The sequence below is a fragment of the Oxyura jamaicensis genome, chromosome 15 (genome assembly GCF_011077185.1).
Source record: "Oxyura jamaicensis isolate SHBP4307 breed ruddy duck chromosome 15, BPBGC_Ojam_1.0, whole genome shotgun sequence".
Taxonomy (NCBI): Eukaryota; Metazoa; Chordata; class Aves; order Anseriformes; family Anatidae; genus Oxyura; species Oxyura jamaicensis.
Window position 1 is genome coordinate 10,299,711 of NC_048907.1, and position 27,234 is coordinate 10,326,944.

Sequence of the window (27,234 nt, forward strand, 5' to 3'; positions counted from 1 at the left end):
GGGAATCAACACAACCCTTCATTTCTGAGACTTTCTGCTTTTCTTCCTTCCTGCAACAGTGTCATCTTTTTGATCAGAGGCTTTTTGACTGTTTAGCAGACAGATGTAGACAGATATATAATAACCACTGCAGGCTGAACTGTACCACGCTGTTCCTGTGTGAATCTCCTTCTGTCAGGGTCTATCTGTGCTGTAGTCACAGGACCTGAATTAGCCTTTACAGACCTCTGTGCTGCTGTGGCAAGAGATGTGTACCAGTCTGTAAGCCAGCTAGTTCTAGGCGAGCTCTGCGACCTCCAGCTATGCTCCGATCTCCGTACATCTTTCCATTATTCATTCCCAAACCTGCATCTGAAGTAAGGCAAGAAAAAGTGGTAGAGTCACCTTTAGCTATTCTTTCCCTGTTCCATGATGTTTCTTTGTGTTTAAAACAATCAAGACAGCTGAACTCTGCATATATTTACTTGCAGACACATTGCAGATTATTCTGGATTGCATGTAGTGACATAACTAGTATCTCTGTGCCTGATCTGGTTGCCTGGATGAAAATACAGTATAGTTGTTTCCACAGTGCATTTTGAGTTGAAAAGTTTTATCATCTATTCCCCCCCCAAGAGAAAGTTATCTTCTAAGTATTTATTCCTGAAGAATAAAGCTTAATGGCAGAATAGTAAAACAATATAATTATTCTTAGAATAATAAAAATCTGCTACACAAGCAGCAGATCCCTTAAGTGATCTTCGATTTGAGATGGCGTTATTTTATTGCAGCCTGTTTTTTCCAATTTGTAGGTTAGAACACCTGTTTGTTGGTATACCAAATCAGAGGTGTTTGCGTATGCATTTTGGAAATCGGCCTTAGTGTTTCTTACTCTTTCTTAGGAACATTAAGAAAGAAAAAAATGGAAAAAAAAAAAAAAAAAAGCATGATACTTACTTTAAAAAAAAAAAAAAAAAGGATAAAAAAGGGCATGATACGTAACAAGCATTTTTTATGAGATGGAAATTAACTTGTCAGTGTCCTAAGAAAATGTCTTCAAGAAAAACAGTTAATTTCAAGAAAATGTCAGCATTTAGATATTTTTTTTTTTAAAAAAGGTGTTCACTGTGTTTAGTCTGTCTTTCCAAATTTTGTAAGCATCTTTCTGTTCTGCCTTTGAAGAGGTTTTTAAATTCTGTCAGCAATTTTGGCTGTTACTGTTGCTAAAAACTTGTGTAATTATCTGGTTAGTCACAAGATGAGTATTCATGAAGGGTAGTGTGCTTTGAGTATTTGTATCAGAGCAAAGCTTCTTCACCTCACTCAAGCATTGTACCTCTGTACATACATGAAGAGAATGCTTTTTCTTTATCCTAGAATAAATATTAATTCACAGGTCTGCAAACAGCTGCAAACATTGCTAGCTTCAAAAGATCTGGATTTTATTGGTAATTCTTGTAATTATTTTTACAAAACTCTTGTGAAAGCTGGATGTAAAGAATCTGGGATGGGAGAAACAAAGTGTGTTCAGTTATGTGATTGAATTTAACATTTCTAGTTTAAAAGGATGCAAATAGGGTCTGCATTGTACTGTGGAAGAAAAAGATGTAAAATGTCCTGGATTTTGGACTCCATGTTGAAGCTTAAGAGAAATTGTCCTAAGCACGTGGGTGTTTTTCTGTTACAGCTGCGCCGCATGCAGGAGATGATTGCACAGATGCAAGCCCAAATGAGGATGAAGCCCAGTGATGATTAAGATGTTTAACATCTGGATGCATCAGGTATGACTTTTCTGACATTTTACTCCTCCTACAGAAGATTTTCATAGTGATTGTTGTCAGTTTTGCACTTTTTTGGCACATTAGAGTGAGTGAAGAAATCTTGTAGCAAATACGGTTTCTTCAGAAATTCTGCTTTCTACAGCTTTTCTGGCATAATTTCCCTCTTAAATGCAAGAATAAAACATAGAATATGAGGAGTCTTGTTGCTTAGTATTTCAGTTTAATATTCCAGTTGTGATTGCTGGTCTTCTGGAATGTAAAGCTTGAATAAAATGGATTATATTATCCCTTATGACCTTGTGGCAGCTGCCAACATTCCAAGCCTAAAATAAGGAGATTTTTGTTGCCTTTATTTGAACCTTCAGTCTTCCTGTTTATATTAAATAAATAAATAAAGAATCTCCTAAGGAATAAGATGACTTACTGGATTCCTGTTTAAGCAGAAGTTGAAGGTTTTAATGGTATGTGTACTGTGATCTTTCAGTGAAGTAGTTAAGGGAAAGAAGTAATTCAGACTTAGGTTTCTTACTCTTACAATTCCAAATCTTGTGGGTAGGGGAGTCTTCACATCAAGTCTTCCAACTTTCATACGAAGATGTATATTCCCACAGCTGGAGATTTAAACTCTGAGGTTAATTTGTGGCTGACCATGCAGCGTATGTGATATCGGTGTCTGACATAAAGCTCTCATTTCCTCAGACAGGAGCTGGTAATTATGCAGACTGTTAAATATTTCAGCTTGAACTGAAGGTCCCAAGATTTCATGCCAACTTTATCATAAGGCCAGACTCCGGCGTCTTGTGAAAAAAGCTGTTTGATGCAGGAAACCTTATGTAGTGTAAATTACCATTGCTATTTGCAAGCAAGCTCAATTATTTTTGTGAGTTACAAATCATGCTTAATAGCATGCATCCTTTAAAGTTATATTTGGTAAGAAAAAAGCACCCTAAATCTAATTGCCTTGTCTATAGTTGCTTACAGAGCATAGCATGTCTGAAATTGGCATCTGAGGGCTCACAGTAAGGGTTAGCCGGCAATGGCACCAGATTCCGTGTGTTTCACAGCTGCTGGCAATACTGAATATGGTATTTATGAAAACAAATTGCAGCATGGTGTGTCCCAAGCTGAATTAGCAGCCATGGCTACATAAGTAAACAAAGTTCTGAGCATGCTTACGTGTATCCAAGTGAAATGGTACTTTTTAGATAGTTCGCTAATCTGGAATACATCTTGGATCACTAAATGTGTTAAGCAGGAAATCTCTCCAGTTTAGGCTGCGTGATCTTGTAGTGATTTAGTTTGAACCAAATCGTAAGAGTTTCCTGATCTGAAATAGTCAATGTGAAAAAAGTTGACAAGGATTTGAGTGAGATCTTCATGTGCAAAGGTCCTGCTGGTTTTTTGGAATCTGCTAAGCTAGATTTCTGCAGCTGCTAGGGAAATCGTATTGTTTGATAGATTGCTTTCAGGAAAGTGTTTTGAAATTTTTTTGGTAACCTTTCAGATACTAATTGATAGACTTTAATATAACTTGTTGGCTAACATGCACACTGAGAACTGCAGCTGCAGTCCTGCTAGACTGGAGTGTGGCTGTATGAGCCCATCAGTATGTTGAAGTGAATCCTCATCAAGAACATATCCCTAGGGAAGTTTCTCTCCTGTATGTTAACTGGCTTCAGATAAAGAGGAATGATGATTTCAACCTCCACTATTCCCATCAAATTTATTTGTGGTATTTTATTGAATACGTTATTTCCAGAGAAAGCAGGAAACTTGTAATTAACACAGGAGTTAACAGAACAAAAATGTCAACACGCATCAAAATATACTTGATGCCTTTTCATTTTATTGCAGCTTATCTCAAGCATCTCTTAGGCTCTAGTTCTACAAGCATTTACGTGTTAGCCTATGACAGCACTGCTACTGAAAGCATTGTCTCTCTTCCCGTTGCTTTTTTGTACTTATCTTTACACTAAGAATATGTAACTTCGTAGACAACGAGTAAAGTTACTGTTTTCACTGTTCTTATTTTGGATGAATACGTATTTATACATTTTCTTCAGAAATCCCTTAAACCTCTGTAAAGCTCACACAAAGGTGTTTTCAGGCATTTTGGGAAAGAACAATGTGGTGTAAGTGTCTTCACGGATAAGAGCTGGAGAGTGAGCAGTTGGATAATTAATGCAGTGATGTCCAAGTATGTGAAATACCCACTTCTGGGCTTCAGATGTACTTTGGGATGGGGTGGAGAAGATTGCTGAATGTCTGGGGGCTTTCTCTGAAGAGTCTTGCATTGCATGATGATAAAGGTGAAATCAAATCTTCCCCCCAAAGACCAGCAAGTCGGTATAGCATAAAATGCTCTAAAGAAGGGTTGGCTGGAAGGAAGGTCTGGTTTATCTGGTCCCCTTTGAATAGGGGCGTCTTTAAAAGTTTATGGAAGGAGTGAAGGGAGAATTGGCTGCCAGCAGTTTCCTTCAGTTTCCTTTGCTTTCAGGCTAGTGTAAGAGAAGTGTGGGGGGGTGACATAGGTCAAGGTTGTGGGCAGTGGGCTGTTTTGTTGTTGTTGTTTTTGTTTTGAGAAGTAGAAATCTGAGGGGAAGTGAAGAAAAGCACTGGTGGAGACTGAGGAAAGGAAGATGATTTTGTGAACAGTAGCAACCACTGTGCCCAGTGCAATTTTTGACACAAGTCTGTGAGTACTTACTCTACATGATAGTGCTGATTAAGAGAGCTTTTCAGAGTGGTTTTCCACCTAAATATTTTCTACAAATCGTACATGTAGAGTTGTTTGTGGCAGGCAGTGAGAGCACAGCCAGACATGAGAATAAAGGTAGAATAAGCAGGAACCATTTTCCCCCTACCTTTTGATACACTAATCCTATGAGTCCAGTGAAGCACAATAAAGACTTCAAGCCAAGTTTAATTTTCACATTTCTTGCTTCCAAAATGCAAGACTGCTGTTAAGTGGAGGGGCTTATTGCTTCTTAGATTTGGCAGTTCGAGTGAATGCTCACAGAAAAGAGATGGAGATCTGAAGTTACCAGAAACTAAAACAAATGCAGTTTTATTTGTTGGTTCCAATATGAAATTCTTCTTGCCTATTGAAATAAGTCTGCAGTAAGTCTAACAGCATATTTACTAGTTTCTGAACCTAACTCAGATGAGCAACTGTTAAGAAAAGCTGCAGTTATTTTTGTAAAGTGAGATGTTTATTGATGCTTTTCCCTTCCTTTTCTGCTTCTGAAAGTGTAGGTCTTTGCAATCTGTTTTTCTCTTGTTATTCTTACAAATCTGAATTGTCTGTCTGGCACACAGCTTCAAGATCATGGTGGGACAAAGCAGTAACAGAAACCAGGCAATGGAAAACAAATACAGCCAGCTGGAAATACAGTTATGGGTAGGGAAATGTATGGGGGGGGGGGGGGAACATTTAAAAATATCTGTAGGATGTTAATTTTTTAGTAAAGCTCATGATTTCCATGAGTATATTAAAGCTTTCTGAGCTTTCTAACACTGTTCTGATTCTAGATCAGAACTGATTCTAGAACTGCTCTGAAGGCCCCATACAGCTAGTTCTTTAGTTCTACCAATGACCTGACAGCATTCAACAGAACACCACAACACATTGTCATAGCAACCAGCCTTCTAAAATGATGCTGCTGAATGCCAAATTGATCTGATGAGATGTCATTTGAGGAAGTAAAGATCATGTTGTAGTTTTTGGCAGCTGAAATTGAAAGCCTAGAGAATGTGGAGCTTTGGCAAATTGTCCTATTTGGAACAACCAGCTGGCACTGCCAGGGGATGTTTCTCTAGCTAGAAACTGGCTAGGGGAGTGCTGTCATTCTCCAGCACTTTTCAGCTCTTTAAACTTTGGAGTTGTTCAGCAAACCCTGCGTTGATGGATTAGCACAAATTTTGGTTTCCCTTAGAGAAAACTTCTGGTTTAATATCAACATTTTTCCTTTGCTACCGTACAGCAGAGTTGTACGGTACTGAACTGGTGTGGTTCCGCAGGACCTTGATGTTAACTTGTAGAGAGATCTCAGCAGTGTCCTTAAGAGCTGCCTTAGAGCTGGTGCCTGCCCACTTGGAGCTGGTGCTTGCCTGCTTTTGTGCATAATGTGAAGACAGCTAGGCACACTTCAGGTGGTGGACATTATATGGCTTTTAACCCTCATCATAGAGAACAAAAAAGCTTTCATTTGGACTTGTTCATCTAAAAATATCTTACGCCTATTAGCCCATACTGTTCTCAACTGGTAGATCAGTCGTCTTCCACTCGCAATCCAAGAACTTAAGAAGAGGTGATGTTGTGCCTGGACTGTCACCTTGGCTGTTCTACACTATCTCTGTTTGTGGTTTTTGACAGAAACTTAACTGTTCAGCTCTTCCCAGTAGGAAACTAGGTAGCACTTTGTTAAAGTTGTAGTCTTCAAATAACTGTACAGAAAAAATACGTGCCATTAATATGGCGTGTGGTGAGGTCGGTAAACCTGCTGCCATCATATGGCCTATTTAAAGAACCTTGCTTGGATGTTCTTCTCTGTACAACTTCTGTATGCAAAATTTCCCGGAGTTTGTCAAGACCTATTTCAATACGGAATAGAAATGGTGTCTCATTTCTAACTCTTAGGATAGATGCATCTTGAAAATTGCATCCCACTGAGACCAATTTCCAGAACTGCTCTGTTCCCTCTAGAGGAGAGCAGGGAGATAAATGACCCTCCCACCTCCCCAGAACAAAAACAGTCTCCATTTTGCAGACTTAGAGCTTTCCAAGGAATACGATGAGTTTGCGAAATGTAAAATGAAAACAATTGAAACACCCAAAAGCAAATTTTCTGATAATTTCACGTAGTACACAGAAATGTAAGCAAATGGATTAATGCAAATTGCCTTCATTTTTGCCGAGTGATCCCTGAATAGAGAGCAGATCAAATGCCTAATGGGTCCCTGCCGAAATCCTGTTTTTGTGGGGAAATGTCAGGGGTGAGTGGAAATGCATTTATTTGCTTTTTACTAATGTGTAGGTGCCTTGGGAAAGACTAAGGCCACAGTGCAGTGACATGCTCAGTTCCTGTGAATACGTGCAGTGGTACCTTGCATTCCTGCCTCTGTGAGGCTTGATTTCTCAGGAATGATACAATTTCAGTATTTCCACCTTTTATTGTATCTCAGTGACACTCTGCACTGGATGCAGAGGGTGAAGGGAGGTGTTTGCTGCCAGAGTTTCGTAGGCACTAGCGTGCCAAGGAGGGGGGCACACAGACCTTCTAGGGCCGTGCCAAGGCCTGACTTGTTATCGTGGTGGGCCTCTATATGCTTCAGGCAGCTTTTTACTCCATAAGCATTTTCAGAGAAACTTTTGTAATAGTTGTGGAGCTTGGAGCCTCGTATGTGTATATGACTCAGTGCACATTAAGCCTATTAGCACATTAAATTAACTGATAAATGTTGGAAAACAGTTCAAAAGCCAGTTTGGTAGCTGTATAGTTGGCTGATGGCATTTATTATGGAGAAATACAAGGTGTTGCTACAGACTAGCAAAAGGAAATGGAACGAACTTGAAGCATGGAACTCACCAGAGAATGACAAATTTAGCTATAACCCAGATTATTGAGGTTGTGAGTAACCACATGCATCAGAACTAGCAAACAACAGGACATGGGTTTTATCAAGTACTTAATGGTTTTGTTTTTCCAGGAGTTCTAACAAAGTTTCCAATTTTTTTTTTATTTTTTTTTTCTGATACAGAAGCTCCAGGGTTTAACTGTAAAGCCTTGTGGAAAGACTCAATTTCTCAAAGCTCTTGCCAGTGTTTGGAAAGCAAAATGGTTGTAGCTACAACATAAAATGGGTGATACTTAAAGAATTTAGGTCAGTAAGAAAATGTAACTGGTTATAAAACTTCCCTCCCTGGGAGCTGAGAACTGTAGGGGGAGACATGTCAAGTACCCTGCGTTGTAGTGGTGTCCTTTGAAGCAACTGAAGGGGGGCAAAGCAAGCCTGTTCCTTCCTAAGTCTTTTGTAACCTTTACAAAGGTAGGATCGGAACACGTGCATCAGGGTGCATGTGTAAGGGGTGCTGGTTGGGCTACTTGCCAATCACGTTTTAGTGGCATACTGCAGAAATGGATCTATTGCGGTGCATCACATAACGGTGGGAGTTCGTGTTGCAGGTGGAGGCATTCAGTAAAGACACATGCGGGAGTCCTAATGCATAAAAGTGGAGATAAAATCTGTAATGAACAGTATCAGCCTAATGTGTTGTAAAGTATTGCATCATAAGGAGATTAGGAAGAAAGCAGTGAAGTGAATCCACGCTGAAAATACGCAAACATACCTTGCCCAGTTATGTTCCACAAGCATAACAAAAACAGATACTGCATTGCTAGTGTTGGTAACACCTACACACTTGTGCCTGTAACCACAGTCTTCACGTTTATTGGCAACTCCGGTCTTTTTGTGAAATCAGTTACCACCTCCTCTTGATACGCCTTTCATAACAGATTGAAGGTATGCAGGCAATGGCAGGAATTTAGTTTCTTTTTTGTATTTGAAGTAACAGCGTAGCATGAGGTTAGTTTTGCATCTGCATTTTGAACGTGTTTAACAAAGTATGGACTCTGGCTTTAAAGCTTACTGCTGGCTTGCTTGTTCTGGTTATGTGAAGTGATGGCCTACTTGAGCTGTTAGGTAATTGCCATTCTCACAGTGGGAATTTTTTTCAATATATAAACAGCAAAGGACCCCGATTGTCAGCTTCCTCTCCTTGTTATCCCAGCTGTAATCAGCAAGTGCAGTCTGGATGGGTGTTGCACTCTACTTTCCTTGGCACAGCAACGTTTTCTAGGATATTTCTTTATTTCCATCCAGATGAATGTTTCTATTAAGCTGTTTTTTCCTTGTGTGAATGAGTACTTTTGGGACTGGAGAACCAGAGGGGTCCCAACTTCTAAATGTGCCACAGCTTTTTAAAGCAGGGCTTAATTTTCAGGAAAAGCTGGAATTCAGCTTTCTCCATAGCAGCCTTTTCAATTGGCAAGTGACTGCAGAGACATCCAAAACTGGTAGTCATTTCTGAAGCGAGAGGTCAGCATCCCTGCCTCCAGCCACGTCAGGCGGTGCTGCTGTATGAAGGCTTGGAAAAATGTTTGCTTTCCTTTTTTACCTAAGCAGTGTCATAAGTGTTCATACGTAATATTAATCTTGCTGCTTATTTTTAGCCATGTTTAGATGGCTAAAATTGAGTTGTTGTCATCACGAGTAATGCTTCACGTAACAGGCGGCAGTGGTTGATCTCGTGGGTTACTGTTTAAATGAGCCCTAACGCAGTGCTTGTGTTCTCACAGACCAGAGGGAGTGTGGGTGCCTAAGAAAGTATGCAACTAAAATAGATTCTTGTTTGTGCTTTCATTAGACATTTGTGATAAATATCTGGGGCCAAACTGTGTCAGGAACTCGCCGTTGTCATCAGCCAGCTCAGTCGACCAGCCCTAGTGCAGGTCTCTGCGGCAGCAACTTGGTGCCCCGCTCCCTGCGTTAAGCTGCTTCGCTAGGAGGGGGGCAGAAAGCCAGAAACGCTCCGACAGTGCTGAGAATTTGTCCGTTCTAATGCTCTGTTTTCCACTTTTGTTCACAGCAGTGTACACTTCTCTAAGTGGATGGGTGCTCTGTTTTCTTTGACCAAGTGGTAACGTTCAAATGCAAAAGCCGGATGCCGCAGATCAAGACCTGCGTTAAAACAAACACAAAGTCTGAAGATTGTGTTGTAAAACTGCTTGTTTTTATATATTCAATGTTAATCAAGTCATATTGTATCTTTTTTGAGTACTTTGGTAACACTGTCTTCATACTTCTAAATGTGTTTTTATTCTCCTTCCTATACCTTTTGATACAGAAATGCCTAGGGTATGCTGGTCGGGCTAGTCGTTGTGCGGGGTTTAAGGAGTTAATCGTGTACCTGCTAGATTCTTCTGAACCGTTTTGTGATTAATTCTAAAAGACTTTGTGGCCTGTTTACAGTAAATGTATGTGTGTTTGCACAGTATCCTAACTTTCACTTGCTATTTGAAGCCATTCTGTATTGTATCAGCTTTTTCCTAACTTTCTCTGTGATCTGATGACTTTTCAAGCTTCCTCTCTGGTGACTTGTATTTGTGTGATGTATGAGAAAATGTACAAGACACTGACGGTACACCAGTGGTGCAGAGAAGCTGGCTTTTCTAAATCATTGTGCCTTAAAATATTGTGAACACTATGCATGCCAGAAACTTCTGTGGATACCTCTGAAGATGTGTCTGCAGGTCTCAAGTATTGCTTGCAAGAATTCCCGTCACAGGCATCTTTCTCTCAGCTGAGTGATGGCATGTACCGAACCTTTTATATACCATGACACTAATTTTCATTGAGGTTTTGTAATAAATGTATGAATGTGGAAAAAGTTGAATTTTGGGGTGGTTTTTGTTGGCTTTGGCTGTTTTTACAAAGTTCGTTAGGCATCTTCTGATGTTGCTTAGGTCTGTAAATACCTTGGCAAATCTGATCATGCACCTTCGTGTAGGAATTCATAAACGTTGCTGTTTCCTGTATGTCGTTACATAGCTCCTTTGCATGCTTCTGTAGTCTTGTGTGTATTACATACACGTAAGTGTAAATTATCTTGCAAATATGGGATTCAGGTACTTTGTCTTCTGTCCTAAATGGGAGCGCCTTTCATGTAGGTATTAGCCCTAATTCTGCTGTCTAGAGATGACTGTTTCATCAGGATGGACTTAACAAAGTTTGCATCACAGGGAAGTGTATCTGGCCTGTGTTCAGAGTTAAACTGCATGAAATGGACGTAATGTTGTTATCTTGGCTACTGTACTAAGTTGAAAGAAGAATTGAGGTGACGGATTTGTTCTGAGATGCAAAGCCTCTGCAGGTTTTATGGAGGTTTGAATTTTAAGCATGTCTGTCAAGAGGGCCAAGGTGAGAGATTTAATTGTGAATGTTTTTTTTTTTCTCATGAGCTGTGTACAATTATGTTTGCCTTTCTTGGTTTTCTTCCAGAGTTCTGCATCATATTTTGCAACCTTCTTAAAATGATGCTGTCCGTTTGTACTTGTGAAAGCCAGGCCAGCCACACCCTTCCTGAGAAACCAGGACATTTAGTTGCAGACTGCAGTAGTTTTCTGAGCAAAGGTAACATGAAAGGTTCATCTTGCAAGAGGAACTGGCACTATAGGGAAGCAGGCTTTCAAAAGCATCTTGCCTTTAATTTTATTAAAAATGGAGCTTTTTCCCCCTCTCTTTTCAAAGCAAGGCACCTAGAATCGGTGTCACAGTTCTGGTGTGGGAAGCCTTACTGACCAGCAGCAGCCACTGATTCCAATTAGCCTGTGCCTCCCTCTGGCTTGGCAGTTCCAGCTGGAGCATTTTGTCTCAAAACCAGCCTCACAATACTACTGATACCTGAGTGTTTGCCTTCTTACGTAGACTTAATTTTTATGTCACTTCTTTGATACTGTCTGATGTTAATCTTCAGTTACTTTTGAACTTGATTTTGTTAAAATACTTAAGAACTGAAAGGGGGAATTTGTTAAGCTGCCTGCTGCTGTGAAGATCTCTGGAGAGATGGCTCTGACTAGAGCCTAATTTTGGATCTTGCATTTGCACTCTGTTGGCGTTGGCAGTGCCCCGGCTGTGGAAGACAAGTCCCTTTTTCTCTGTGAATTCCACCCAGGCCTTCTCCAGGCAAATGTTTGCCAGCAGTGGGACAAAGTACCCGCAGGTAACTGTTTTAATGACTCTGTTTAGGAGGATCAAGAAGCAGGCAACTGCAGTCCTTTCAGTCTTCATTAGTTTTAAAGCGCTGTGGCAGACTATTATACAACTCATGAAAGGCCCATTGGATTGTTGGTGCCTTTAATTGTGGTGTGGAGTCTCTAATGGTCTGTGGCTGTCTAGTATTTAAAATTGAGGAAATATGCTAACAGCTACATGAAATATTTTCTCTGATGCTTTGAATCAATGGCTAAAAGCAAGCTGGGAACAAACTAATAGGTTTTTAAAACATCCATGCCTCGGACTGCCAACTTCTGCTTTGGGATATGAGGTGTGCTTTCAACGAGCAGGTGGAAGACATGACAAGTTAGATGCTGGGATGACCGTAGGGATTTGAAAAGTTAGTGTTGTGGCATTGGTGCCAGTTTTGTTTTAGGGCATGGCCCTGTCTTTGTGCTTGTGCAGCCATCACCATGCTAAGGCTATCCCATCTTGTGTTTAGAAGTTTCAAGTCTGATTATTTACCTGACCTTGAAAGGTGGGAGAGATGAGCCCTCCCTGCAGCCATGGCAGCTGGTGGAAGGAGCTGGGTTCCCTGAGCCTTCCCCTCCCCATGCTTGCACCTTCACAGTTCAGTTGAGGTTCCTTTGAGCTGTGAAACCGTGGGCTAGTACCGATTTTGGAGCATTTTAGGTTCATTCCAGCTCTCTCCTGCCTCCTCTTAAAGCTGTACCGACAGCTTTCACCTAAAATAACTTCCAATGTTATTCTTAAAACGGCTTGGCAGAAAGGGACCGCTTTGGGACGTGTGTATTATGTACGTTACGTATATGATACTGGCTGCATTCATATTCCTCCGGTAGGCTTGCCGCGTGATTCAGGACTTCCCCCAGCCCTGGGAGACGCTAGCCGCGGAGCCGCCTCCCCTCCGGCCCCCAGCAGCTCGCTGCTTTTCTCCTCTCCCACGGCGCCCCCCCTCCCCCCCGGGAGCAGGCACCGTTCCCGGGGGGCGCGGCGCTGCCGCGGGGCCGAGCGCGGAGCCGGGAGCGGGGCGTGCGCCCGGGGCGGGGCGGGCCGGGATTGGCGGGGCCGGGATTGGCCGTGCCGAGCCGTGCCGGGCCGTGCCGAGCCGGGCCGGCCCCGTCCGCGGCAGCCCCGCGCTGGTGGCGCTCCCGGCACCATGAGCACCGGCATGCGCTACAAGAGCAAACTGGTCAACCCAGGTGAGGCGGCGGGCCGGGGGGGGACGCGCGGCCGCTCCGCCCCGGGCCCCGGCGCAGCCGTCCCTCACGGCCCCTTCTCTCTTCTTTTCTCTCCCCGCTGCCGGCTCCCGCCGCGGGCATCCCGCCCTCGCCTGCCCCGCTCGCCTCGATGCGCCCCGCAGAGGAGAAGCAGGTAGGTGACCTCGCCCGGCCCGGCCCGAGCGCCCCCAGCTCTCCCGGGGTGGTGCCCTGGCACCTGAGCGCGGCAGCGTTCAGCCCCGGCTGCTCTGAGCTGGGCTCATCCGGGGAACGCGCCCTTGCTTTGCTTCATCCCCCCCTGCTTTGGATGGGGTTTCCTTTTTTCCCTTTCTCTATAGTGCACCGAGTAGCTTGGGATGCAGATAGGCAGCGCAGGGGCTGGACCAGGCTTTTCAGCATTAGGAGCACGTCGCCCATCGCTCCCTCTCCCCTCCGCAGCACAGATGCGCAGGCACTGACCCAGTCGTGCCGCTCCTTGCTGGCGCAGCACATCACCTCCTTGCAGGCAGCCCGAAGCTGGGCGTTAGGGAACATCTGCTTGGCTTTGCAAAGCAAATAGCTCTTCGGAGACATGTCTCTGAGTCCTGGAGAGATAGAGGGGGTGATGCAATCCGATGACATCGACGGTTGTGTTTTGGTTCATCGTTTGGTATTTGGAGGGGTTTAGGGTGTTTCATGGGAAGAATTTTTCTCCGCTGGGCTTGATTGTCTGTGTAAGAGGTAAGCAGCAGAGTGCCATGTGCTCCTTAGCACCCGTCATCGTGATTACGGGCGATGTCTGCTGAAAATGAGCTTGGAAAAGCTTTTGTGCCTCACAAAGGTAGGGATGGAGGCGATGGTTGACACAGCAGGGCAGTGCGGTGGGGCTATGCAGCAGGAAGAAATCCACCCATTCCCAGCCTGGTTTGCACTTCTTTGGGGTCTGCTTTATTTCTGTCTGGGGCTGTAATTCCCCATGAAGCAAACACCTTGCCTACCGAGGCAGTGGCACCACACAGCCTTTCTGGACCACAAAGAAGCAGACTAATTATGTAGCAGCTTAGGCGTTCACCCAGGCACTGCAAGAAATGGTGTTTCCCTATAGCGCAGTGGGTGCTTGCGAAAAGACACGTGTGTGTTTTTGTGAGCTGCTGACTGCAGTGGTGAGAGGAACAAAGTAAATCCAGTGGTAATGGGATAATGGGGTCTTATCAGGCACATTTTTCTCGAGCTACGGGAGTTTTACTAGCATCTTGTAGCTATTTGTCAGTATATTGCCGTTATTCCAATTCTTTTTTTATTTCTGGAGGGGAACAATGCAGGCTGTGTTCTGAAATGACAGAAAAATCAGGGTAAGCTGTGAACTGAAGAGGAGATTTGTGACCTAAAAATCACGCTGCCCTTTAGCTTACTTGTCCTTAAACAAAGAGGGAAGCAGGTTCTATGTAGGGCTCCTTTCTGCTCGCTCCCCAGAGTAAGAAGTGCAGAAGGTATCAGCGTGCTTTGGTGTAGATGTTAGTGTAATTCCTAACGACCTTTGTCACGCTTTATAGGCAAGAGTGGGCTGGAGACTATAGCCCAAAGTGTCTGTGTTTGCAGGATGGCATAGGCTCTTCTGGCACGGAAGTGGTCTTTCCTCAAGTCTGGAGGTGTGGACGTGTGTGTCCCTGTGTTTTGTGCTGAGTGTAGAGCGCGTCTTGCGTGACAGAGCATGGTGAATTATGAATTTGTGCCAGCTGTATTACTTGCGGATGGTGGAGGGAAACCAAGCTGTGCATACAAAGCAATCCACTGAAATGAGAGTGAGCGTACTAAACCACAAATGATAGCCTTATTTAGCATCCTTCAAGAGCAGGGATTTTCTTCCTGTGCCACCTTTTTCCAATCCTCTTGCATCTGGCAGCAAGTACCAATTTTAAAAGGTTTACTGAAGCTGCAGTTCTTGCCTGAACCATATTTTTTTTTAAATGTTATAAAAGCTAAGGAGAGGGCAGTACAATAGGTTGCATATAAGCAGGGTAGTAAAATAATAATGGTAATGAGTTGCTGAGTCAAAAAAAAAACAGGAACAGTGTGGTGTCAAAGAATGTGTGTTCATCTTCCCTCAGATAATAGTCAGGGCTGATGCATTGTCTGGGTCCAGGGAACTCTGATTTGGGGGTTTGGCTTCTTGTGGCTACTGCTTATGAAGAGAAAACAACAGTAGATTCTCCCTGTTTTCCAGTTTTCTCAGGTTCTTCACCTTTGATTTTCAAAGTGTGTTTGGCTCTGAACTCATGTGCCACTGAAGTCAGGGGAGGTTTGCCCGTGCGCAGAGCACCCACGGGGAAGGACCCTGCTTTAGGACCCTGGACTAGGAGAACCAATCTCTGGTCCGAAGCTCTACAGCAAGGAGCTTGGTGTCACCAATCAGCCTCCGTTCAGCACCTGTCGTATCAGGATGGTTTCTCGCCTAGGAACTCACGTACTGCTGGAGAGCTTTCTAAGAGGGAAAGCCTCTTGTGGCGAAGCTGGGTAGGCAGATGAGGCTGTGGCTAATAACCCGTGTGCATAAGAGTAGGCCATGTGTAAGGGAAACCTAGCAATTTGTCGCAAGGCTGTATATTGACTTGAGTACCAAACAGGGCAGTGCAGCTTGAGGACACTCAGCCAAAGCCCAGGGTATCGCTGTGGGAGGAGTACAGGTGAAACCTCCTAAATACCCAGTTAAACTGGAGTCTCTTGGCACGCTCCTGCAGAACGTGCCTCCTAGCTCTTGTTGTTGGCGTGTGTTTGTTTGGGGTGTTACCTTGCCGTGTCTCTGGAGCTGGCTCCTGCTCGCTCAGGCCCGTGTCTCTGCAGTTCTTTGAAGTCATTGTTTCTCTTTACATCAGGAGGATGGGAACCTCTCCTTCCCAAGTTGATCTCTCCACCCCATCAACTTGCAAAGCTGTTTGGGTGTGGGAGCAGAGACTACCTGGTGGATCCAGTTCTTTCAGTGGCTTTGAAATTACAGGGCTGTGCCTTTTGCATTCAGCTTGGTCTTTTTCTCTTCTTAAGTATATGTTGAAGTGATCTGCTTGTCAGTGAAAACATACATAGGGGGTACTGTGTATAAAGAGGATGCTGTGCAAAAGGTTGTTTGGCTGAGGAATGGTTTCAGTGCGAGCTTGGGCATTGAGAACTCCTGAATTTGTTGCATTGGTCTGTTTTTGAGATTCTGGGTTTTATATCTTCAAAATGTGTAATTCCTTAGCTTTCTTCTTAAGGGAAAAAAATAAAAAGAAAAAAAAAGTCAGGGATTTCCATTGTTACTGGAGTGGTAGATTTGTTACAAAAGCAGAGTTGCCTCTCATCTCAAATGGCAACTGTGCCAACACAGAGCATCAGTTTAAGGTCAACCTTCAGCCTAGTCTTGCCTACCAGATAACTGGCAGATGGAAATCCCCCCATCCCTGCTAATATGAGCTGCCGCCTTCTCCTTTTTTCTACTGTGTTTGCAGAGAGAAAAACCCAGGTGGGCTTACAAGAACTGCGTAACGCGCCTTTGCGTAGTGCAGAGGTACCAGAGATACTTCTAGATGCCGCCCGTGACACGCTGCAGGTGGCTGCTCATGACAAAGAGCAGATTAGGCGGAGGGAGGCGTGGTGATTCCTGTGTCTTGAACTAGTTGAGGATGACCTTAGCGTGACTTCAGTTTCTGTGTACTTGTATGTGACGAGAATAGCTTAGCTGAATTTTGTGAAATACATGATGAAATGTGCTGCGTGAGGGATAGGTTCCCATGTGCAGCAGTTTGCTGCTGGGCAGATCTCGGCCTCCAACTCTGTGCTGGAGCAGCCTGGAGGATTCATACCTGTGCTACGTGGCTGCAGCATTTTTATCTTTCACCGAAGTTTCACCTTAAAGTAACTCTTATTGTGATCTTGTGTTGTGGGGAAAGCTGTGCTTTCTTGTGCCTGTGCTTATACAGAAAACACGGAACCTTGAAGAGAAACAGTTCTACAGGCTTTTTAATTTTCTCAAGGTTAACCCCATGATTTTATAGGGTTTTATTGTGATTCTTTGAGTCATTGGGAGTGGCAACAGGGATCTGTGTTCCTGTGCACAAGTCTGTCGTGATCTGTATCAATTCACATGGGGTGGTTGTGGTGAGGCTTTTTTCTCTAGGAGAAAGCAGAATGATGTTTGCAGCTGGCACGCGGGTGTTTCGCCACAGCTGGATCATCTCTCACCGTGTCATCGATTGCCCTGGGTGAGGCTGCCTCGCTTTAACTCTCCATGGTAATGCTTCTTCCAACCTGTGTTTTTCAATAGTGGTCTTGCATCCTGGCCACCAATACGTGCCTGCCAGAAAGGGAGTAGCAAATTAGTCACAGAATCTAGAGCTAAACACTGGAAATGGTCTTAAAGCAGCACATCTCTGCTTGTTGTTCTGCTGTCCCCGCGTATCTTGGCCAGACATAGCATAGGGATGGAAGCTTTTACTTCTCTGTAAGAAGCCTTGTGTGTTTCATTCATTTTTTTTTGGCCCGTTTCAAAAGGCAAGGTTGGTCCCTTGCCCTCCAAACTGGGCAAGGGCTCAGTGCTCAGCACAGTGTCAGGAGCTGGGTGGGACTGCAGCAGGTCGAGAGATTCGGCCCTACTTGTCCTTCTGCTGTGCATCTGTCTGAACAGCCCTGCTGCAGGAGGCCCCTGGGTCACACAGACAGGCTATTCTGGGCTCTGGAGGGATGTCCATCCTGGGCACTTTGACTTCTTTTCTTTTTTTCCCCTTTTTCTTCTGTCTGCCCTTAGAAAAGGGCTGTAAAAGCAGGTCAGTACATGGGCTGCATGGTGAAACAGGACTGCTGGTGAGCTGGGCACAGTCTGCCTCCTGCTGCTGCTGCTCTCTCTCTTCAATTATTTATGCTCCAAATGGATGAAATGGTCATCAGCACAGGGCTGGGGAGGGGTCCGGCCCTCAGTGTGAGTAGCAATCTGCAGTTCATGAAAAGGAGAAGTAAATGTTTCCTGCACAGGGATTTTTGTCCCTTGAATTTCCACGAACTGCTTGGCTACTTTCATGTGTGTCCAAAATTGTGCTGCCCTTATGTGAATTGGGCAGGGCCATTTTGGGCACACTAGCCAAATGTGTAAGTGTGGCAGATGTTGTGCTCTGATCCTCGCTGATGCTTACGAAGTAGCAGTTTGTTTAACCCCAAGAGATGCTTGTGACACTGTTGCTCAGCTGTTGGGTTGCAGCCTGCCTTATGAAGGGCAGTTCATAGGTACAGAGGTGAAAGTGTTGCTGCTGTCTAAATGAAGGAGAAACCCAATCCCTGCATGCTTTAGTTCTTCAAAGTCAAGGAGTCTCATGCAACCTCTTAATGCTCTATTTTATCATTAGGAATAATACCAACTGCACACCAATGCTGTTCTCTGCCCGACTGTCCTGGCAGGAAATAGACGTAAGGCTGTTGTGACAGTCCCGTCCTGCCCTTCGAGCAGAGGGTGCTTTGCTGCGAGGTCTGAGGAGAAGCTAGTCTGGAGAGAAACTGCCTGAGTCTGCTGTCTTCTGGAGCCCGTACAGCTCCCCTGTCTTGGCCGAAGTTGCTGTTTGTTAAATACCCAACGAAATGGACACCTTGGGAACCCAGGGAGGGTTCTGTGTTCAGCCAGCTGGTTGCTCACTGTGCCAGGCCAGGTTGGGTCCCCGCTGTGTTAGAGCTCTGCTGAATTAGTTTTAAATATTCAGTCCAAGGGGTTTCCCCAGCAGTTCTGCGTCACCCCACTGCTGTAGCGGTGGCTGCTGTAGCTATGCTGCTGCTGTCAGCTGGAGCTCACGTGTGCTGAATCCGCACCTGGAGAGCTCTGCTCCATCTCTAACGTTTCAAGCACTTCCTGCTGAGATATCTGCTAACTAAGCCAGGAGGGTTTCTCTCATTTCTCTTCCAGTTCAGGTGACTTCTGTGCTACTTTTTTTCTGGATAGCAGAGTATGAACTGGAGGACACCTTCTTTGCTCCCCCCCACAGCTTTCTTGCCTGACCAACATTAGATCTTTGTCCTGTTCCTGCCCCAGGCAGAGATTTCCTTGGGGCAGTGAAATCTCCCAGAGCAGCCCTCCGTTACTTATAAGCAAATATGCGACATCTCTGATACATTGTGTGACTTCAGATTTTTGTGAGGCATATGCAAGTTGTTTCATAGCATACTGGAATAATTCCACGCGGGCTGGATTTTGTCTCTCTGTGTGTGTATGTCTACAGTGTGGTTAGCCTCGAAGCACAGGAAAAATATTTGTCGGCTGTTACGCATTCCTTTTGTCCCAAAGAATCGTCCCTGGAGCAGTGAAGAGATTTGCAGTCATCGTGTTCCCACAGGGATGTTCAGGAGCTGGATTTGTGTGTGGTGTATCAGAAAGGCTGGGATCACATCCCAGAACATGTGCTCCTCATCAGTGTGTGTGCTGCTGTTCACCCGTGACTTGCTATCCCAGATAAATTGTTTAAAAAGAGTCGTGGAAGGTGGTACTGAGTGTGCCGAGGGGAAGGGTTTGTTTGTGTGACGCTACCCAGAGCGGCTGGACCGCACAAAGCCAAAGACGTCTTCTGCTGCTCCCAGTTCAAGTAAGAGTCCTTTATGTTTTGAGGCCTGAATAGATTAGCATTTTTAATTCCCCGTCTTGTAGGAGTGTATTTCCAGCACATTAATTGGAATCTTACGGCTTGCTAACACTCAGCTGTAGACTGCAGTGCCTTCCCTCGGCTGTCACTCCCAGCCCTACCTACCTGTGTCACCCCGAGCGCTGCCACGGCAGCTACGTGCTGGAGGGAGCTGGGAGGGAGCAGCAGAGGGCTGCGGGGCCCGGCTTGCTGGTGAGCACAGCTTGGCCAAGTGTTGGCCAAGAGGAAGTAAAACCCTGTGCAAGCATCTGCAAGGGTGTGATGCCAAGAGTGGGAGGAGGATTGTTTAGCTTTAGTACAACTGTCTGCTGCTGAAATCAAGAAAAAAAGGGGCGGGGGGGGGGGAGAAAAGGAGAGGGGGTAGATGTTAAAGCTGAAGTTAGTTTCTAGAAGAGAGATACAGCTATGCCGTGCAGGACAGCACAACGCAGGGATGCTCGAGGTGGCAGAAACCTCGCTGGGTGCAGCTGGGCAGTCTGCAGCTTGCATCAGCCTGGTGGCGTGCCAGCGAGGGCGAAGGAGGCTCAGGGCGAAGACTGCACAAGTCCGGTGTGCTGGAGGATCTCACGCTGCGGTGCGTGCTTGGGAGCTGGAGGTGTGAGCCAGGCACCAGTGGAGTTGTCAGTCAGAGGCGGGCAGCCCTCGGTCCAAGCTCTACCTCCAGCTTTTCTCTCACAGCTTGGGCTGCTTCTCCACACTGGTGCGCTTGCTGACAGCCGTGAGAGCCTGTGGCAGGACTGAAGTGCTCACCCCGAAGTTAGCTGATGGGCAGGCGGGAGCAGGGTGGTGGCTGACCCGTCCCTGTCTGCCCCTGCTGCGACCCTGTGGGGTGACTGCTCAGAGCCGAAGAGCAGGAGAGCTGAGGTCCCGCGCTTGCCAGCTTTGTTCATCTCAGGTCTTTGCTCTTCCTGGGAACTCTGGGAGTGCCCCGTTTGTTTTGAAGCGTGTTATCAAGAGCGTCCAGGGCGTGCGCATGGAGCGGGGATGGCCTGTCTCCGCCTGACCCCACCCAGGGCAGCTGGTGCCGTTCTCCCAGAATGACTTCTGGCCCCGGGGAACCGGGAGCTGGGAATGCAGGCTGAGCAAACAAACCACGGGATCGTGAGTGCTAGCTCCTGGAGAGCGGCCACGGGGAGCGAGCCCGTCCCGCCGACCTCTGGACGTTCTCAGTGCAGAAGCAAGGGAGGGAAAGAAAAGATCCCCTCCGCCTGTGGGAGAAGAGGCTCCAAGGGCTCAACGTCTGCCTTCTGCTTTCTGGGAGGCAAAGCCCCAGGCGGTGCAGACGTGGTCTGTGCTCCAGTGACCGTTTCATTTTGCCTTGCAGACCCCTGATGCTCAGAGCTGTGTGAGCACCCACGAGAGCAGGGCAGGCCTCTTAATGCTTTAGTTTGTGTTACAATTATTTTTAAGATCATTTCCCAGACAAGTCACTTCACTTCTTTTTTTCCATGCATTCTGTAATGTCTGCTGGCCATTCCCTCAGTGTGGGAACTATTCTAATCCTGCCTGCTGTGCTGAGCTCATTCTTGCCGTGATACACACACACGTGAAGTCTCCTTAAACCCTGCAGTCTTCCATCCACTTTTATTTTTAAATGAATTACATACTATGTAAAATATACGTCCAGGTGAAATATGACTCACAAAGTTGGGCAGCTGCTGTCTGCCTGTCCTACCTAGGCTGTCCCCCGGTTGTGTTTTCTGTGTGGTTTGGAGCTCTGCGCTGGGAGTTACGTGGTGTGAAGTGCTGGAAATGTAGGTGGACAATGTTGGAAATGTCCATGTGGACCAACAGTAATTTCTCTCTGCTCAACGCCTGCCATAAAAAATGTCAGAGAGGTTTCAGGCTTTTAGGATCCTATAAATTCTCGGAGCTTCGTGCTGCTCAGAGGAGCTGGTGAAGGCTGGTCAGGCAGTAAGAGAATAAAAGAAGGCAGGCTTTGGGGAGCTGGTGTTTGTCCTGTTTTCTGGAGAGCGGGCTGAATCAAGGCTGAGGGGTTATACTGAGTGACACAGCTGGCCTGTGGAGAAGTCCTGCTTCTGTGATTGTACAGGGCTGAGAGGTGAGCAGGAGTGTGTCATCGTGGCAGAAAGAGATGCTGAGATGCTCGCTTATCTCCAAGAGGCTGCACTTACAGTCCTGACACTGCCTAGGTGGTTTCAGCGACGTGGCTGGGAGCAGTGCTCTGCCTCCCTTGGCTGGAGCACACAGAACGGGAGCTGCTCATGCCTCGCTCCTGAGATTAATACCTTTGTTGTTTGTCTGCTTACTTTCAAGAACTCTCCTTCCCTTGAAAGGAGCCCTTGGTAGAGCGAATATTTATGAGGGAAGCGGGTGTTAGAGAGGACAGTTATTTAACAGGGCTTGGTGCTTCTTCTGGGCAGTTAGTCTAGGCACATGCTTGGGAAGGACTCCAGGTCCACCGAGCAGCCGAATGCTCTGGATCTGCTCTAGTCTGCCAGAAGCTTGACACTTCAGAAGCTCACACCAGGCCCACAGAGGCGAGAAAGTCCGAGGTATGTTTTCTGTGTGCACCCCAACACTGTCACGCTGATCTGTTCGGGATCCTCTGAAACATCACTCCTATGAGCAGGACATGTTTTCAGTGCAGGAGCGTGTCGTCTTGTCCCTCACTTCATCTGGCCTGCCCCACCTCGCTCGGCTGATGCTAGGTCACAGCATTTGACTTCACAGGAGTTTAAATAAACCAAAACCAACTGGATGGAGCTCAGGGTTCCTCTTCCTCAGTGCCTGCTCTGTTTGGCCTGCTGGTCCTTGAACAGAAAGGCTGCATGCCACCTCCTAGCTGTGCGATGGCATTATTTTCAGCAGCTCTCGTTAACGTCAGTGAAAGCCTTTCTGTTTGAGCTGGTAGGGCCAGTCCTCAGCAGCTGCTGGAAGGCTCCAGGCAGTGCCAGGCGTTTTGCTGCCTGGTTTGAATGGCCGATCTGATCTGAGCATCTTCCTGCTCCTCCCGTGGTCATACTGTCATGGGCAGGTGTCGCTCAATAGCAGAATTGTTCTCCTGGTAAACAAGCGTTGGTGCTGGTGGAGTTGTTCTTCATGTAGCAGCAGTGCAGTGTGTGCATGGGGTTGCTAATGAGGGATGTCATGGAACTGGTTGGTCTGAAAGCTTCCTGAACCATCTTTTTCTCTGCAAAGTGCGTGGATGTTCCTTCGTGTATGTAGTAGGCCAGCAAGCGTTTCCTCTAGTGGAGAAAGCGGGTCTTGCTTTGTATTCCTAAGGCAGCGGTTTGTAAATGAGCCTGAAAAGGAAAATATTTCCCCGCTTAGAGCAGAATTACATCAGAGAAGAGTCCCATCACAGCTTCTTAAAGCTGGGCCCTGAATTTGATCGTGCACAGTGGAAACAGTCTGTTCCAGAGATGTGCAGGTGAGGGAGCGTTACCCTGCGGATAGGTCAGAAATGCTCATGTTACAGATTTTGCTTTCCCCTTATCTCCCAGGACTGTGGGATTTGCCTGACTTTGTGTAGTCTGAGGGCACATGAGGGACAACGGGAGGAGATCCCACCACAAAACATGCCTAGAGATCCAGTTCCAGGAAGTAAATCCCAAGAGACCTCTGTTTGGCCTAGGGAGTTGAACCTGGGCCAGGAGCCCAGGACAATCCCTCCCTGCTGGCTGTGTAACATTGGTCCTGGGATTTGCTTGGAAATGTTTAGCTCTGGGTTCTGACAAATACAGAGGTTTGACTTGGTGCTGTGCTGCAGGTCCCAAGAGCTACTAATGGCCACTAAAAGGCCACGAGTGAATTTAGCTCTTGGCCTGCTGTGGCTTTCCCTTGAGCTTGCATTGCACGGGGGTGCTGCGGCTCTGTGAGCTCACTGCCTGAGCTGAACGTTGCTCGTCTTGCTCCACTCTTCCTTCGCACCCGTGTGGCTGTTTCCATTGCTTTTGGGTTGCCTCATAGGAAAGCACAAATAACAAATGCAATTTTTCCTCTTCATTGCCTCCAAGTTCTTTCTATCATTGCTGCGCTTTGTGTGTCCAACAACCGCAGCATTTACAGTCAAGTGACTTTGTCTCCTCTAATAACTTCTTTAGTCCAGCTTCATTTCTCTGGCTTCCAGAAATCCATTACAATCACTTCAGAGGTGACATTTCCACGAACTCTGCTCTTCCAGTGCCTGTTCCATTAACGTCCCCATCTTCCACCTCCTGTACTTCACCATTCTGGTTATTTTCAAGTGAAGCCCAGGAAAAAAAAAAATGAAAACAACGATACCATTAAAAAAAACAAACCTGCAGGAGCGAGGATTTCACAATGAGCTGTTCCTTCAGGTCAGGACCGTATCAGTGAGTCACTGCTAACAGTTTTGCTGCAGGGCAAGTACAGATTATATTGATGGCTCTGATTGGATAAACTGCAAATTATGGTGGAAGTCAGGACTGAAATAGCCACAGTAATGTTATCTGGGAAGAGCAGATGTTATCGGGAACCCCGATTATTCCCTGTGATTGGGCTGTGTCACTGATAGAGTGACGTTAGTTATTCAATTTGGGGTGCTAACCTTTTTTGATTGCTTTTTCACTCAATTTTGGGGGAAGAAACTGTTATCTTAAGGTGGAAAGAGTTACAGGAGGAGTGGAGCAGTATGTTTCAGAATGTGTTTAATGACCCTCTTCAAGATTTGGGGCTTAGCAATCTGTCTCCTCCAGTCCAGTTCTGTGCTAAGGTTTGTCCCTAAGGCTGTGGTTTTTGATGACGAGAGAGGAAAAATGCCTTTCAAATCTGGTAGAAAATACCATTCCTGAGATTTTGTTGGGAAAAGCCCAGTGTTCCAGGTCTGCCCTGCTCAAACAGTGCTCTGCTCTGGCCGTGTTATTTTATACCGAGTTACCTCTGCGGGAATTTGCCAGAATGGCAGCGTTGGGTTGTAACCTCCCAGCCTCTGGGGGAAGACCATAAGAGCAGCTCTGATGTTCTTGTTCCCAGGGCTAAGCACAGTGGGGCCTTGTGGCACAGCGGCAGGGTTGTTTGGTGTTCGTGTGGCGATGGTGTCTGTGAAGCCCTCTCCTGGGCCACAGCCCTGCAACCCGGCGCTGTGCCCCCACCCCAGCTGAAGCGATCCCACTCATGGTGCCTCTGTCGGCGTATTTGGGATTAACCAGGGGGCTGACGTGTTCCTCTGGCCTGGGCTGACGTAGAGATGAAAGACAACAGGATGAAACAGCAGCTTTTCCACAAAGGCCACCGTCAACTGTAGTTATTTTAAAGGCAAATCTTTTAGGGAATTTGCAATAAAACACAAGTCTATGGCCAGCTTTCTGCGAACGTGGATGAAAGTGCCCAAGTCCTTTGAAACTGAGAGGGGCGAGGCACCCCGGTAGTTTTACAGGTTCAGCCTCGGGAGCTGTGTGCCGCTGCTCCCCCCCCCACTGCTGTAAGCTGATCTCAGCTGCTGTGTAGCAGGAGCTCTCGCCAGCTCCCATGAGCAAGCTGCTGCTGAGGAGTTTACACACCTGGTGCCAGGCTTACAGTTGCCTTTCATGTGCTGTGGTCCACGGATTAGATCCAGGATAGAGGTCGGTGGAGGAAAATAACTAGGAAAATACTGCAGGAGGTAGGTTCCAGGCTGCTCTGAATGGTTCTTTCATCTCCAGCTGAAAAAAAAAATAGTAAGAGCCCTAGCTCTTGGAAAATGTCTCTGAAAGGATCAATCCCCCCGTCCCCACCCCACGTGTGCACAATTCCATACATCTGGAGGAGGGAAGTGTAGTCACTTTGTGCATCTCCGATGTGCTGAGCTGTTAGTTTTCTTATGCTTCAGACTGCAGCCAGTTGGGGCTGGAACGGCCTTTGTGCTCCGGCTCAGGACCCTCATCACGGGGATGTGCTCTCCAGGAGCATGTAGCTGGTTGCAATCCGCTCTCCAGGTGACAGATTCTGGGCTGCAGAGTTAGGCAGTGCTTTGCCCTGAGGCTGAAAGCTTCTGCATCCCCTGTGCCCGTACCTGTTTCACCTAGACTCGTCACAGCATGGAGAACTCTTGTAAGCTTTTCTATTGCAGACCTCCTCTCGCCTTCTGCAGCATTGATAATTGAGGACATTCTTGCCTGGTTGAACTCCTCCTGTGCCCTGCTCTTTCTGGAGATAAGCCAATGGCACCAAGGGTGGTTGGGCAGAGTCTGAGAGAAGTGCAGCGAAGCAGCTGCGTGCTGTAGCAGGAACATCTGTAGTGAGCGGGCTCCCTGCAGTTTGGGAGTGGGTGCTTTCACCTTTAAAATCCAGTTCTGAGTCTGTGTAAACAGTGCAATAGGATCTGCTCCAAAGGGAACAGTTTGTATAGTTAAATCTAAGTATTACTGGAAAAGGAAAATACAACCTTCGTCATCTCTAACTCTGCCAGGGCACTGTTGTCCTGGAGCCTGTGGAATTCCTTTGCAGAGAGGAAGCTTGGTTTGCCTGGGAAGCGAGATTTTTCTGGAATTAGGTTACTTTCTGTTGATCTTAATAGACTAACAGTTCACAGCATCCCTTCCCTAGCCTCAGATCTTGCTGCCCAGAATGTTCAACCGTCCATGAGCTTAGGTTTGGAAAGTACAGGGTGTGTATTTGTATATTGAGCTCTTATCTCTGAGTTCCTCAAACGTGGCACAGTCTGATCTTTATTAGGCTGCACTGAGCAAAGCCTTTGCTTTCAGTCTGGATGGCGTTTACCTGCATGTTGAGTGAATGTCACCCCAAAATCCCACCTAAAAAAAACACATGGAATTTCTGAATCTGAATTTAGAGCATGGCTGCTCTCACTTGCAGAATTATTCATGTACAGCTGCTTTGAAGATAAATAGCTGCCTGCTCCTGCACACGAGGAGCCGCGGAGTATTGGAAGAGCGTGAAGCTTACAGGAAGCAGGAGGTCTCCGCAAACAGTGCTGGTGTGAGTGCCTGGAGAGCCCTGCAGGGTGTCTGGGTGTAGGGTGAAAACACAACCCTTCCTGAATGCCTCTGAGCCCAGGATCCTTGATGGCTCGGCAGGATCCCTGGCTCAGCCAGGGTAGGCTTGGGTGCTCGTAGTGAGTTCTCCCCACTGCTGGTAAGAGGTGGCAGAACTGAAGTGCATACCTCTGCAGTTCTGTCTGGAGGCTGTGATTTTTAGGGATATGCAACAGCTGCTTTGGTGGAAGAGTGGCTCCACTCCTCTGTGGCTGAGTCAGTCACACAGCAACTGAAGCTTCCTAGAGGCATCTGAGCCTCAGGAGTCCCCTTAGCCCAAATGTCTGACTTCAGGCATGTTTCTGCCTTGCGCTGGTGCTCCTCAGGGCAGTGGGATGTGAAGCACGCTTGGCTCAGCTCACTGCTGAGGGAGCTCTCCTGATGGCAGCCAGCAGGCACTGCTGTGTAGGAGGGCTGCAACTCCTCATCTTCCCAACGAGGTGACCTGGCTGTTGGGTATTTGCTTTCCCACCAGGTCCTTGCTATGTTGATGGCTTCTGCTGCCATCTTACCAAGTCACAGATGTGAGGCTAGAATTGGCAGAAAGAAACTGGTGGGAACGTAGCCAGGTGGGAACATCTTGCTGCTTCCTGCACCAAAACGTGTCCATCCAACGGTGTATCTATTCCTAGTCTGTGCTGAAGAGGACCCACGTATACAGCCCAGGTCTCTGTGCCTGGAGCCAGAATGTAGCAGAGGTTCCTTTCTCTGGTGCCCACTGCTTCTAGAAGGGCTGAAGCCCACAAGGGAGAAAGCTCGAGCTTTCATTATCTTCTTGGCTGCGTGATACCCAGGGTTGGACTCTGGAAGGTGTTTGGGGAACAAAGGGCTCAGTAGGAGAAGCAGTTGTGCTGTGCTTCTCTGGCTGTTCAGC

The 27,234-nt window shown here is 46.4% G+C and overlaps 2 protein-coding genes across 4 annotated transcripts in view; both read left to right on the forward strand.

Moving 5' to 3' along the window:
* LOC118174891 (septin-2) overlaps nucleotides 1-10,215 on the forward strand; it is a 38,816-nt gene extending 28,601 nt beyond the window's left edge. Inside the window, exons 12-13 of one of the 2 annotated variants that reach the window (XM_035340651.1) lie at nucleotides 1,667-1,760; nucleotides 9,409-10,215. In XM_035340651.1, the coding sequence (XP_035196542.1) occupies nucleotides 1,667-1,735 (69 nt within the window). In that variant the 3' untranslated portion in view covers nucleotides 1,736-1,760; nucleotides 9,409-10,215. The remainder of the gene's footprint in view (nucleotides 1-1,666; nucleotides 1,761-9,408) is intronic. The other variant, XM_035340653.1, reaches the window with a different exon arrangement.
* A 2,422-nt stretch (nucleotides 10,216-12,637) lies between these two features.
* Nucleotides 12,638-27,234, forward strand: part of SEPTIN5 (septin 5) — a 42,558-nt gene continuing 27,961 nt past the window's right edge. The window contains exons 1-2 of one of the 2 annotated variants that reach the window (XM_035340498.1): nucleotides 12,638-12,757; nucleotides 12,919-12,929. In XM_035340498.1, the coding sequence (XP_035196389.1) occupies nucleotides 12,715-12,757; nucleotides 12,919-12,929 (54 nt within the window). In that variant the 5' untranslated portion in view covers nucleotides 12,638-12,714. Of the gene's footprint in view, nucleotides 12,758-12,918; nucleotides 12,934-27,234 lie in introns of both variants that reach the window. The other variant, XM_035340495.1, reaches the window with a different exon arrangement.